General features: G+C 34.2%; 1 protein-coding gene across 1 annotated transcript in view; it reads left to right on the top strand.

Annotated features, from left to right (window-relative positions):
• The window catches only part of LOC150088564 (peptidyl-prolyl cis-trans isomerase FKBP2-like), a 46,141-nt gene extending 40,384 nt beyond the window's left edge, over window positions 1–5,757 (top strand). The window contains exons 4-5 of the mRNA XM_090369565.1: window positions 147–229; window positions 5,371–5,757. Coding sequence (XP_090225691.1) covers window positions 147–229; window positions 5,371–5,432 — 145 coding nt within the window. The 3' untranslated portion in view covers window positions 5,433–5,757. The remainder of the gene's footprint in view (window positions 1–146; window positions 230–5,370) is intronic.
• The last annotated feature ends 8,799 nt before the right edge of the window (window positions 5,758–14,556 follow it).

Below are 14,556 nucleotides of genomic sequence, written 5' to 3' on the forward strand. Positions count from 1 at the left end.
TTAAGTTGAGAAGAAACAGATTTATACTTGGCTATATAATTTGGAATTTGTTTATTTTAATAAAAGAAAGCATTCTGTTAGTTATGTAAAAACTTATAGAATTATGCTTGTCATATTTATTTATTTATTTTTGTACTTTCTTCCAGAATGTGTGAGGGTGAAAAGAGGAAATTAGTAATACCTTCAGATTTAGGATATGGGTCAGCAGGGGCACCACCTACTATTCCAGGTCTGTAAATTTATTACTATATTATTTTTAATTCATAGGGCACATTAAGTTGGGTTCTGCAGCCCTGAGCTCTACCTACACTAGGGGATCCCAGAATTTACTTATTACAGTTTACTTATATGTTTAGGAATTTTAAGGTTATAAAACTGTCCCCAATCCCTTAGTGTACCCAAGTGGGTCCTGAAAATTAATTTTCTCAACAAAGTAGCTTGAAAAATATTGAAAAACACTGTAGTTGAATATAAGTTATGTATTTTAGTTTGTTTCTTGTGGTTTATTTAATTAATGTGTTAAATGATTATCTTGGATATGCAATGAGTACACTAGGACTTTGCCATTCATATTAGACTGCATGCATGAAATAACAGCATTTTTCAAAGCTACTAAAACTTTTTGACATCATAACATATATATACCTGCAATCATTTTTGTATGCGTAAAAGTGGAGGACTAGTTTGTTACGTATGTAAATCATTGTCAGGTGCTTTTCTCTTAATTTTTCATTACTATATTATTTTTAATTCATAGGGCACATTAAGTTGGGTTCTGCAGCCCTGAGCTCTACCTACACTAGGGGATCCCAGAATTTACTTATTACAGTTTACTTATATGTTTAGGAATTTTAAGGTTATAAAACTGTCCCCAATCCCTTAGTGTACCCAAGTGGGTCCTGAAAATTAATTTTCTCAACAAAGTAGCCTGAAAAATATTGAAAAACACTGTAGTTGAATATAAGTTATGTATTTTAGTTTGTTTCTTGTGGTTTATTTAATTAATGTGTTAAATGATTATCTTGGATATGCAATGAGTACACTAGGACTTTGCCATTCATATTAGACTGCATGCATGAAATAACAGCATTTTTCAAAGCTACTAAAACTTTTTGACATCATAACATATAATATACCTGCAATCATTTTTGTATGCGTAAAAGTGGAGGACTAGTTTGTTACGTATGTAAATCATTGTCAGGTGCTTTTCTCTTAATTTTTCATTACCTCACTGATGCACAAATTTCAATGTTATTTACAGCATGCAAAATACTGCCATTGTTCCCACCCTGTATTGAGTGCCTTGATACCTACTTATACACTGGTCCAAAAGGGTTGTTATCTATTATGTGTTTACTGTCATTTGTTGTGTGTGTATCCCATCTCTTTATTTCAAAGTTTGAAATAAATTAATGACCCTTATGACCTAATTACCCTTTATTTAAATGACCTTTAAAGAATTTCTTGCACACCTTCTTTTTAAATCTAACCCATCTCTGTAGAAACAGTTTCTTTTGTTAACAAGCACATGATGCTGAGAAAAATTCTTCTCTACGAGCCTTTCGGAGTCTCTCCAGAGCTGAATTGATTGAGAAGGCTGTCATTGTGTACTTCTTCCTTTCGTGTCTGGGCAGAATTACAGTGGACCCCGCTTTATGATTGGTTCACTGTATGATCAAGTCACGTTACGATGGACTCTCCATGATAAAATACCAATCACTATATCATACGTAGTAAGCGCTGGTCATTGTGATCATGTTTGTGAATCGAATTTTAATTCTATTAAATGGTGATTCTGATAATCGAAAATAGGAGGAATATTATCCAGGCTATAAAGGTAAAGATATATTATTTACACTTTATTACATTACCAATTTAAAAATTAAATTATATGTGAAAATCGGAAGAATATTTTCCACAGGTTAGCAAAATAAAAATAAATTTACATTTAATACTGCAATGTATACATACTAACTTGATATTTCTGTTCGTTGACATTTTTTTTTTTTTTTTTTTGTTATAAAATTTAAAACAATAAAAAAGATAAGCAATCAATAACAAAGAACATAGCACACACAAATTGCAACTAACATGATATGTGCAAGTGAGATACACAAGTTTACAAAGCTTAAAAAATAGGAATGAAGAGGAAATTCTGAAAATTTACTTCGGCTTTTTATTTGATTGAAGATTTCAGTGAAGGGGAAATGCATTTCACCATAATAATTTAAAAACCCAAAAAAAGCCTGGAATTAGAGTTGAATTTGAAAGTGCCTGCAATTCTGCCAGACACGATAGAAGGGAGTATATGATGAGAGCCTTGTTGATCAATTCGGCCCTGGAAAGATTGTGCACGGCTCAAGGGGTAGAATTTTTTTCAGCCTGGTCTGTACTTTTTAAAAGGAGAGACTACTTCTACAGGGATGGGATACACTTAAATAGAAAGGGTGCAAGAATATTTGCTGATGCTATCGAGGCAGTGTTAGGTGGGTCAGAAAACTGCTAGCTAGGGGGGGGGATACAAGGACTAATAGTTTACCAGTAGCCGCAGGCAGAGCTGAGGGGGATTCTTGCACAACTTCTATTAGAATAAGTAGCGACCTGGAGCGAGGGGTGTTGGGGTTTCAGGGACGGATTGCAGTCATCGTGAAATAGGTGGGTATATGGGATGTGTTAGGGTAACTAGGAATAGGAATATGAGCATTTATGCTTGCATGTATACCAGTGCTAGAAGTATAGTAAATAAATTTGATGAATTTGAAGTGTTGGTCAAGACATCAAAGGCGGATATTATTGGGATAGCAGAGATGTGGTGTCACACAGATATAAGGAATGCAGAACTGGAATTTGGGGAGTACAATGTGTACAGAAAGGATAGACAGGATAGAAAGAGAGGAGGTGTTATGCTGTTAATTAAGAAAAACATAAAATCAAAAGAAGTGCACCCAGTTGATACAGATGAACAGTGCACTGTTGAGCACTGCGAAAGCAAAAATAAGAGTAGGAGTGTGTTATAGGCCTAATGATTCGAATGAGTACAATGAACAATTGTACAGAGAAATAGAGTGGGCTAATAAATCGGAATGTCTTATAATGGGGGATTTTAACTTCCCAGATAGTGACTGGAACTTGTGGGTTGGTCACTCACACAATAGTCAGGACTTTTGTGGATTTATTGGATGATTGTTTTCTGCAGCAGCATGTTCGAGAGGTAATCAGAGAGAGTAATACTCTTGATCTGGTTAACAGCAGTGATCATTCGTGTATTAAGAATTTGCAGATAAAGGAACCACTAGGTGGCATTGATCACTGTGTACTGATGTGGGATTTACTTAAAGATTTAATTACCATCAGGGGTAAAGGAAAGGGTTTTTGCTTCTGTAAAGGTGAGTATGGTGGTCTCAGAAAGTTTTTAAATTCTGTTTGTTCTCATGTGTAATTTTCCCATAGAAGTTTGATTTTTACTTCATTTACTCTTGCTTTGTGACACCATACACTGGAAATGTGTTATTTTATTTATTTATTTATTGAATAACATGACTGCTGTTTCTAAAGATATTATTTTTTCTTACTATCAAATAGAATGTCAGAATAAAGGATACAATTTTTGAGTATACTATTTTAACTATTTCTTGCCTTTTTCTTCAAAAATATCTAGTGTTGCACTGTGTGCAAATGTGCCTGCCTGTGAGACATTTTTGTTTGCTGCAAGCATTAATTGCTTAGGCTCTATTGCCTTGAGGTGATTCCAGTGATATAACTGCAATTCAAAACTTCTGTTTTCAGTTTGCAAAACTTCTCATTTGTTTTGTGAATATGTCTTTTTAAAATGCCTTGATCATGCATTTCCCTATTAGAGTCCTGTATTGGGTCATACCCACAGGCCGACCGGGCTAGCCGAGTGGGTAAAGTACCTGCCCGGCAACCCAAAGGTCGCGGGTTCAATTCCCGCCTCGGGCTTGGATCAAAGTACTGCAAAAACCTTGGGAGGTGCAATATGGCCACAGAAGCCGATGCGCCAACAACTACCAAATCAAAAAAAAAAAAAAAAAAAAAAACATACCCACAGTTTACGTGCAATGCAAGTCAGGATCTAGGTCAGTTCTCAGGTAATTTTGCAGTTCATAGGTTGAGTGCAGTTCCAGTTTTTATGAATAATTTATTGTCATATGACAGTGAAAGACTGGAATTAAGTTTTAACAGAAGAATAGGGAAGGAAGGCGATTTTTTGATATGGAAATTCAGGCAATGAAAATGTTGCATCTCCACCTGATAAAATCCAAAATTGTATCACAGTGAAATTTCTAGTACCAATTTCTGATCAAGAAGATTTTCAGTTATTGACATGGTGGGGAAAAATTTTTTTTTTTTTTTTTTCCCCCACAGCTTGCAGCTGTTTCATTTTTGTCATTCCAGCAGTATGTATCCAGTGAAAGATACATACTGCTGGAATGACTTATGCTGCAGCTGGATTTTTAGTCCAAGAAAAAAGAATGCAGTTGAATCTAGAAACTGTTGACAATTTTCCTCTTTTTGCATAGTAAAAATATGTAAAATTAATTGTATTATAAATATTTTCATTATATTTTTTCTATTGTAACTTTTTTTTTTCAATTTTTGTGATTATGTACAGTAATAATGCTAATATTTTTGATGATTGATTTTTGCATTATTATTGATGTGTGAAAAATTTGACTTTTGTTTTGTTTGTTTTTTGGGTTGGGTTCAAGTTACTGTGAGTGTGGGTCTGATATAGTGGACCTGCACAGGATGCTATCCCTTATACTGTTGTTGATCTCTCAGTTGGATAGACACTGATTTTTTTTGATGGGGGATGTCATTCATAATTTAGAGTAAGGATGAGAAATACTAGCTGAGGTGATTATTGCCTTCCCATCAAGCAGCCATTGGAATGGTGAGCACTGCATTTTTACTAAACATTGTTATACTTATACAAGATGTTCATTGGTAGTACAAGACCACAGCAAATGGCAGCTAATGTATTGCAACAGATGAGATAATGCACTTTTAAAGCAGAGTTGTGGTATTTTGCTATGTCAGTTTATATAGTAATTATAGTAATGTATAATTTTCTTGTCTTCTAAATGCTGTAAACTGGTTTTTTTTTTACTTACCTTGTCATGATATTGAATATTTCTATATTTGGCATTGGATTGCATAACAAGTGTGCTGGGATGAGAGGATAGATATGCATATGTTAGTTTTTGGAAGTAGACCTCATATTTAAATTATATTAGAAGTGAATTATCTTTGAAATAGGGAAAGGACTGAGTACAGATCATATCATATTTTATGAAAATTTCTACAGGTTTTGTGCTTTAATATCTTTATGAATTTTAATTTTTATAGGTGATGCTACTTTGGTGTTTGAAGTCGAATTGGTGAAGATTGAAAGGAAGACAGAACTGTGACCTTTCCTTTTTATTTTATAAATATGTAAAGGGCCTATTATTTTGGTCATCCTTTCCACTAGCCTTACAATGCATTCCATACACCATTCCAGTTATTACCCATTCACCAGTAGCTCAATTTTTATACTTATTACATATAATTTTAACACGAACATGTTTCTTCCTATTTTGAGTCTAGTAGTACTGAGTTGGATTTATTTAAATATGTTATCAAAAGAAGATAAATGTTTTCCCTTTTAAAAAAATAGTTGTTTAAATACAGGTTGTTTAAATATTAAATACAGAGTCATGTAAAATATTAAAGGTTTTTTTATAACCCGTCAGTGAGTGACTGAATCAGTTTTTTGGAATGCAACTGTGCTTTTTCTTTTCTTTTTTTTTTTTTCAATATATATTCCAAATTTAATGGTTATGTCAGAAGTGACATAACCATTAATGAATATTTCTCAAATAAGAAAGTTTTACAGCAAGTGCTTTCAGTCCCAATGAGATAAAAATGAATCAAATTAGCAAAACCTTTATATGTACAGAGTATTCTGTGAAATGATAGCCAGACTTCAGGAGATTATTAAATATATGATTGTGAGACAAATTTTATGCAGATATTTCACATTCTCAAGTATTACAGAGCTGTGCATGTAGTAAAAATGCTTAAATGAAAGGGTGATCACTGGAATTTGTAAGTGTTTCAGATTTTTTTCAATAGTTTACAGTAGGTAACATTATATTGTTTTACACAGCATAATTAAAATAATTTTTAGATAAATACTACTAGGATGTTACACTTCAATTATCAGATACAATTTAGAAATGTGTAAGGCTGTGTGCACTGAGAATGGTGGCAGTCTTACACATTTTGAAATAGAAAGTTATTTTTCAAATACTTCTAGTATTTCTTCATTCATAAGTAGCAGCATCCATGATTTTGTGCAAATGTTTCTTCACTTATCTCTGACACCAAGCCTTTCATGTATCCTCACAGGAAGCATGAAATCCAGCGATCATGGTGGCCAGTCTTGGGAGCCATCATAATCAATCCAGCAATTAGTGCAGTGCGATTCAGTTATTCTGTTACTTGTTAAGCAATGTGATGCAAAAGATTTGATGTTGGTGAGGAACTTACAATTAAACCTGAAATGCTCCTCACTGTCTAAAACTAAATGGTTGTATTCAAGGTTGCCTTGAATACAACCATTTACAACCACTTGAATACAAACAATCAACCATCAAAAAATGGTTGTCTTCATTAAAAAAAATCACCTAAGTTTGACCATCGTTTTGCAGAACAAACTTTGTATATGTGGAATTAACTTTCAGAATGGTTGAGGTTAAAAGATGAAGGAAATGAAATTAAAAACTAAATAATGAATGAAATTTGATTTTAAATTAGTGAATTATTTCTAAATTTTTTTTTCCAAGTCAGTGATACTATATTCATTTTTAAACGTAACGTTCTTATTCAAAACGGGAAATTTTTTCAGAAATATTTCTTAAATTAAGTGACCAAGTGATTGTTCTGAATGGATTTTTTACATACCCAATTTAAAAGTTTAGAATTAAAAGCCATGCATTCTAAATTTTTTTTTGATGCCCCATAAAAATAAAATTTTTCATAATTTAGTTATTGCTGTTATGACAGTAATTAATTTTTTTTCTCATAATATCTTCCTCTAATATGTTTAGAAGTTTGTGGCTGAAAATAGATGTTTTGTGGAAAATGTTTTTACGGTTAATTAACAATATCCGAAATACTGTGAGGATGTTATTTTCAATAATTTTTAATTATCAAAATAAATTGCAATATAAAAAAAAGGTGTAATTCTTCCTGAGAATATAAGCAGAAATTTAAGAAACCCAATGAATTGTATCTTCAACTAGCTATATCTGTGATCATTATCAAAGAATACTTTCCTTAGGCTATAAAGCAATTAGAGCATCAGAAGAGGACTGACCGTCAAACAATTTTTCAAACACATTCTGGATAAACTCCTCTAAAGATTCTCCTCTAAATTCTCCTCTCACTGGATTCTCCTCTAAAGTGAGAATTTCGAATACAGATAAATGGGTGAATGTGCTTCTTTGAAGGCTTTTGGATATTTTCTGCCCTTTATTATTACAAAATAATCCTCTGAAAAATGAAGACTATAAAAATGATATGACCATGGTTGTGTGCATTGTCACTGCATGTAAATAATTTTATTGCTGCCACCTGTCTTTGAAAGGTAATCATAGTTTTATTGGTATCAGACACCAGTTCATTTTTGTGGGAAAATTCTTTTTAGCACTTAATTGAGGCTTTGTTTTCCTTAATACACCAACTGTCGGGTTAATTCAGATTTCCAAGTTAATTATAGAAAAGTAGGTTAAGTTTAAATGTGTTTGTGGATAATTCAGATTTGTGAGTTAATTTAACTTGGTATACAAGCTTTAATAAAATAATTGCCAACTGCAGTCCTTAAATTGTTTATTTATTCATTTAGTTTGTGAATAAGTTTCACTTATAGCATTCACTTTTAAATAAAGTATTTGAGCTACTGTCATTATTTATTTGCAGCCAGCTTCATCTCCTCTTCTAGAAACACTTACTGTATTTATGCCCAGAATATGTATTATGTTTGAAACATTTATTTAAAAAAAAAAAAGTTAAATACCACATCACATTTAAAAATGTGAAATTGTGAAATACTTTCATGACTGTGTTTTCTTTATATTTCCTTGCACCTTGTTATAGATTAATAATTTAAATTTAAATAAATTATTAATTTTAATTATTAATTTAAAATTAATAATTTAAATAATTTTAATACTTGTTGTCCACTGTGCCATTTATCCATTTTGTTATTTTGCTCAAGGAGAGAAAATATAGTACCAAATGTCACCAGTGCTCTGTAATACTTATGAAATAGTGTTTTACTATTTGGAAAAGTGTAATAACGACAATAAAGATTTTAAATTAAAGTTTAGAAAATTGTTCTTGTTTTCATATCTTGTTATGATTATTATTGAAAAGTTTCTGATGTAAATAGCCATGATTAAACAGTTCTTATATCCTTAAACTATTGAAATATGATAAAGGTATTTTGAATTACAACAGTTCTATTGTTACAGTGACTTCAAAGAATAGAGGTATGAGAACATAAATTGTTAATTACAAGCCTGTGAAGCTAAACTTTTTAATAATTATTTTGGCTCTAATTACTGATTTTTCATAATTCAGCTATGCTGATTTCAAAAATAGTTCTAATTTTTAGCCATGTTCATGAGTGCACAAAGCACCTGTTGCCTTCACTGTATCCATCCATCTGCATTAATCTTCCTATGTATGGATTTTCATGAAATTCTTTATTGTTGATGTTTTAAACAGATTTGCCGATGCCTCTAACAAGTAACAGATCAACAAGTTAGTTGATTGCTGATCACTTAAGAAAGCTTTTCCCTGGGTGTTTTTCAGACTAGCATTGGTTCTGTATACACACATTCTGCTTTTTAACAAAGCCATTCAGATGAGATGAAAATAGGCTTCCCACGTCTTGCCATTTTATTAGGACTGTGAGCTAACAGCATGTTATACCACATTTAGTCTGACATGATGTGGTACAGTGTCATGTTGAAACGTGACACTATAATATGTTCAAATATAATATGTACAGAGGATTATGATGATGAATATTCCTCTCCAGTATATTGCTGAGTCTCAGTCGAATTGACACTTATTAACAGGATGTATTCTAACTGACCTTGTAACTCACTTCTGAGAAATGATTACTAGGTTCCTGGATCTCAGTGGGAACAAGATCTAGGGATTGGCTGGCCAGAGTATGTGCTTGAAGGCTTCCTTGTGTTCTTCAAACCACTCACATTTGTACAATGGATGGGTGCATCGTCATGCTTAATTCATACCATTTTCTGGGTATGAATATGCAACATTATCAGATGTACTGGATTTTCCATGATGTTCTTTTCACAGAACATCTATGAACATCATTGGGGATGAAAGGTATGCCATGCAAGCATCTCACATTAGCAGCCTGTACTTTTGTACACATCTTTGGTTCAATTGCCTAATGTGTCCTGCATGTGTTATCTCTTCCATCAGTGCTGAAGAGTTTAAATTGGGACTCGTTAGATCATGGCTTGCCTCCATTCCTCCCATATCCCCAAATTTGCATTCTTAGCACTGATACCAGTTTATTTTCTGGTTGGTATTACAGATCAATAGATTTTGTTATTTTTATTTATTTATTTTTTGGTTTCTTTTAGCAGCATTAGCAACTAAGGCCATATTGCTCCGGGATATGTGGTGGTCATTCCCTGACCTTTCTGCATCCTCCATATTTGGTGGTGATGGGCTTGAACCCTGGTCTAATCAAGAAGTGTGTGCTATGCACTGCTGCTCCTTCCCACCTGGCTACGGAGGCGCCTGTAGATTCTGTAAAAGTGTTTTAGTACGGAGTCAGTCCTCATATAACACGTGTGTACACTACACAAATTCAATCACATGATTTATAAATAGGGGTATGATGTTGCAAATAACACTAACCGAATTTGCTTATGCACGATTCAGCTTTGTGTTTACAAGAAATGGCAGCGGAATCAACCCAGCTGAACGCAACATTTACTGCTTTGTTTACTGAGTTGCTACACACGTGCTGCTTTGTGCGTATCAGGCATGCCTCCTCATTTTTGTTCTTTTTATACTGTAATTGTGCTTTATTTCCTAAAAATGAGTAAAATAATAGGAAAAGGAAACATGCTGGTGAAGATAATACGAAATTGTGAAACTCTTCGAGTGGAATAAAAGAATATGTGATATTGTGCGTGTTACAGGCCTAAATGAGACAATGCTGAGAACAATTAGAAAGAAAGCAGAGAAAATAAAAGCAACTTTTATAACAAGAACAACTCAAAGTGCAACAAAATCCATTCGATCGAGAAGTAAAGAATTGGAAGAGATGGGACATCTGTTCTCTTTTTGGATAGAAGATCAAACAGAGATCAGGAACAAGTTTGCATACAATAAAAGCATTAGCAATATTTTATTTTGATTATTAATTGTGTTTGGTAATGTTTTTGTTATAAATGTATGTTCAGTCTTGAGTGATCAGCACTTAACCTATTTTGCCTATAAGGCCTATTTTCCCTATAAGGCCTGTTATTTATATTGCATGATTTTGCATTGCACGAGGGCTTCTAGGAACACAGCTACCATGTTATACGAGGACTGACTGTATTTGTGATGGAGGTACATTGATGCCTTGTGACATTTCTGCATTAAATGCAGAGGTTAATTGTTCCCTCATTTAGTGATGCTAGACATACAGTTTAATGTCTTAATCTTGGCTGACTTGAACAGTTGTACAGATAATCTTTATTTGGAGAAATAAAATTATTTAATGTGCATTTATTTATATTCGTGTGCTGCACCATAGGAGATGTGTAGAGCTTTACTTTAGTAATATGTTGTATTTCTGCCGACCGGGCTAGCCGGGTGGGTAAAGTGCCTGCCTGGCAACCCAGAGGTCGCGGGTTCGATTCCCGCCTCGGGCTTGAATCAAAGTACTGCAAAAAAACCTTGGGAGGTGCATTATGGCCACAGAAGCCTATGCACCAATAACTACCAAAAAAAAAAAAAAAATGTATTTCTCTACAACACTTACTGCCTTTCTGGGAAATCACTAGTTCAAAAGCATCACCCTCTGTGCTGTAAACAGAGTCCCTATGAAACAAATATATACATATCCTTGACTCCTTAGTTCAAATAAGTGTACTTGCACTTAACATACTATTACAAATGCTGGCCACATAACAACACTTTCATAATGTTCTTGTTTTTATAATGTCCACAGTTCTTCCATAATCACTTTTTTCTTTTTTTCTTTTTTTTAACTTAACTCTTTAAATTTCCCTAAATTACTGGTCTTCAGATGAAAATCTTACATGTACACAACTTGGGTGGAAAGACAATGTCTTAATTTTCATTGTAGAATGAGTGCTCATTCTGCAATAAATGAATGAATGAGGAATGAGTTACTTGATTTTTTTGTGTGTGAAAGTTAGTGTTTTCTGTTTATAGTTTTGTAGTCAAACTACATGATTTTCCCTCTATTGTTTCATAGGTCTGTCTGGTTCCTGTATAAAACGGACTTCTGACTCAAATGCTTTCAAGGTGGAAAGTTAGCTTTCCACATTAATGTGTGGCTCTGGCACCATTAGATTATTTGCTAACTTGGCAAAAAAAAAAAAAAAAAAAAAAAACACTCCCTCTTTAGTAGTAGTAGTGGCATGTGATGCAAGAAAGCAAGTGTATGAGCTTATGCAGCATCAGCCAAAAAAAAAAAAAAAAAACACACACCATTCCCTCCAAATGCCTGTCCAGTTCCTCCTTAAATTTATTTAACCTGTTAACTTCCACAACGACAGATGGAAGTTTGTTCCAGCAATTAACCACCTGCTGGCTAAAGGCAAATTTCCGCACATCTATTCTACATCTGTCTTTTCTTAATTTGAATTTATGCCCCCTTAGGTTCGTAATCTGAACAAGTGGAAGGATCCCATCAGAATTCAGTGTGCTCAATCCATTCAAGGCCTTATACACCTCAATCAGATCACCGTGCAAGTGCCTAGTCTCCAGCCACTGCAATTTGCAGAACTTAAGCCTCTCTTTGTAAGAAGATCCCTTCATTGCCCTCACCAATCTTGTTGCCCTTCTCTGTGATATATAGCAAAATTCCTATATATCATTGACAAAACCCCATGACCTGCCCTGGCAGCCTGTCTGCATTGCTCAGAAAACTTCAAATCTGACTGCACAATTACTCCCAGGTCTTATTCATTTTCTACCAACTTAAGTGTAGTACCACACAGTTGGTACGTTTCTCTGGGGTTATTTCTACCAATATGCAGTACTTTGCATTTGTCATGGTTAAACTTCAGTTGCCACTTCTTAGCCCATCTGCCCAAATAATCTAGATCCTGTTGCAGTAGCACACTGCCATTACTATCATTAACAATCCTGCCAACCTTCGTATCATCTGCAAACTTCGACACTAAGCCTGATATACCTTCATCAATATCATTGATAAATATACAAAACAGAGGGCCCAACACCAAACCCTGTAGGACTCCACTAATAACATTAGTCCACGAAGAGCAGCACCCATTAATTACCACCCTCTATATTCTCCCACTCAACCATCCTTTTATCCATTGTAGCAACTTACCCTTAATACCATTCTGCTCCAATTTGTACAATAGTCTTCCATGCGTAACAGTGTCAAAAGCTTTCCTGAAATCCAAATATATGATATCAAAATATTTTTTGCATCCAGTTCCTTTGTAACCACATCATGATATCCTATCAAATTTGTCAGACAAGACTTTCCCTTAACAAACCCATGCTGTGTCTGAATTATTGCTGCAATTTTGTCTAGATGATCCTGCAATGCATATTTAACTAGTGACTCCATTATTTTACCCGGAACAAAAGTTAAACTAACTGGTCTGTAATTACTCGTGTCACCCTTCGATCCCCCTTTGTGAATTGGGGACACATTTGCACATCTCCAGTCCATGGGGACCTCCCCTGAGTCCAAGGATGCCCTCATAATTATGGCTAAGGGTTTGCTTAGTTGCTTTGCCATCTCCTTTAATATAACTGGATAGATCCCATCCACCCCAGGTGCCTTTCTTATGTTTAACTTCAACAATTTCTTAGACAACAATTTACTTGGACCTTCTCTTGAACTGTGCCTAACTACAGCAGAATGCCCTTGGGAAGGTTTTGATTACTTGGTTGAGTGCTAAAATTTCTTGACTTGCTGGCAATGACCATTATCTCTTCTTAAAAGCACTGTGATCTATCCAATAAGGAAGATTCTTTTTCCTTCACTTCATCTTAAAACAAAGAGTAAATGTGTTGATTTGTTTTTCCCTGATATTTTGTCATAATTTCATTTAGTCAGTTTCTCTTTGTGCACAACAGTATAAATTTTTTCATTTACACTGAAAAGTTTCAACTATTGAATATTTCAAAGTCTAACTTCTTGTATGTTTGTTAATCCAGCATATCTAATTATGACCTTTAGTTATAGTTTACTGTAGTGTCCTGATGTACTTTAAGCTGTTATATACACTTGTAATGTAAACAAATGTTTTGGACAAAGTCTACGTGACTGCTAAATACTTGTGCAGTGTTGTTCGTGTGTTCTCTATTATGTAAATGGCCTAATCCTATGAGGCTGTCCTGTTCACAGGTGTTTTTTCCAGGAGTATTTTCCATCCATTAGAAAAAAACAACACTGGTCTCTGAATGCTTCAAGCGTAGCTGTCCTCACTGGTATAGCACCTGCTAAACTTACATCCACAATTTTTAAGTGTGTAAAATACTGTTTTCTCTACTGGTAGAAAGTACTTAGGCCACATGGCTTTATATTGCTTTCCTGCATGCATGCACACAATGTGGCCTTTGATTTTTGTATAGATTGTTTCAAGTATAACTCAAGCTGCCATGGCTCTCGAAAAATGGCTGGGCAGTGTTGTAAACTGAATATCTTATTAGAACAGCAGAATTATCGCAAAATGCAGAAATGAACCACAGAAGCTGATTTTGTTTTTTTCTCTGTTGACAAGAAATTGCTTGATTTCAGTTTTGTATGGAAATTCAATGTAATGTATTTGTAACATGTGGTCATGATTCTTTTGATTAAAGTTTTATGGAATTTTCCAGGACTTCAACTTTGCTTTTGTATTGAATGTATTTTCTGCTGTTTGTTCTTTTTATTGACACTGTGTTATTGTTGACTGATTGCAAACCTAGTAATTTCAAATCTGTTAGCTATTTTGTTTATTCCTGCTGTGAACAGCTTGTTCTGCCTCATTTGACATGTCCAACATGTGAGATCTGATAAATGAGAAGCCCTCACATGTTTGTTATCATGATTTTCCCACACAGGTTGGATAAAGGCCTGAGTTGGAATGCATTGATGACACAGAATTATGGTTTTTTTCCCCCTATGTAGCTGAATTAGTTTTGGGTAAGGGTTCCATGGCAATTAGTGGCACCATATACCGACACCTCATAGCCTCAGTTGCCTTGGCAATATGCACCTGTTCTGTCCTCTTCTGG

The sequence above is a fragment of the Mastigoproctus giganteus genome, chromosome 3 (genome assembly GCF_048544385.1).
Source record: "Mastigoproctus giganteus isolate SK-2022 chromosome 3, ASM4854438v1, whole genome shotgun sequence".
Classification (NCBI taxonomy): Eukaryota; Metazoa; Arthropoda; class Arachnida; order Uropygi; family Thelyphonidae; genus Mastigoproctus; species Mastigoproctus giganteus.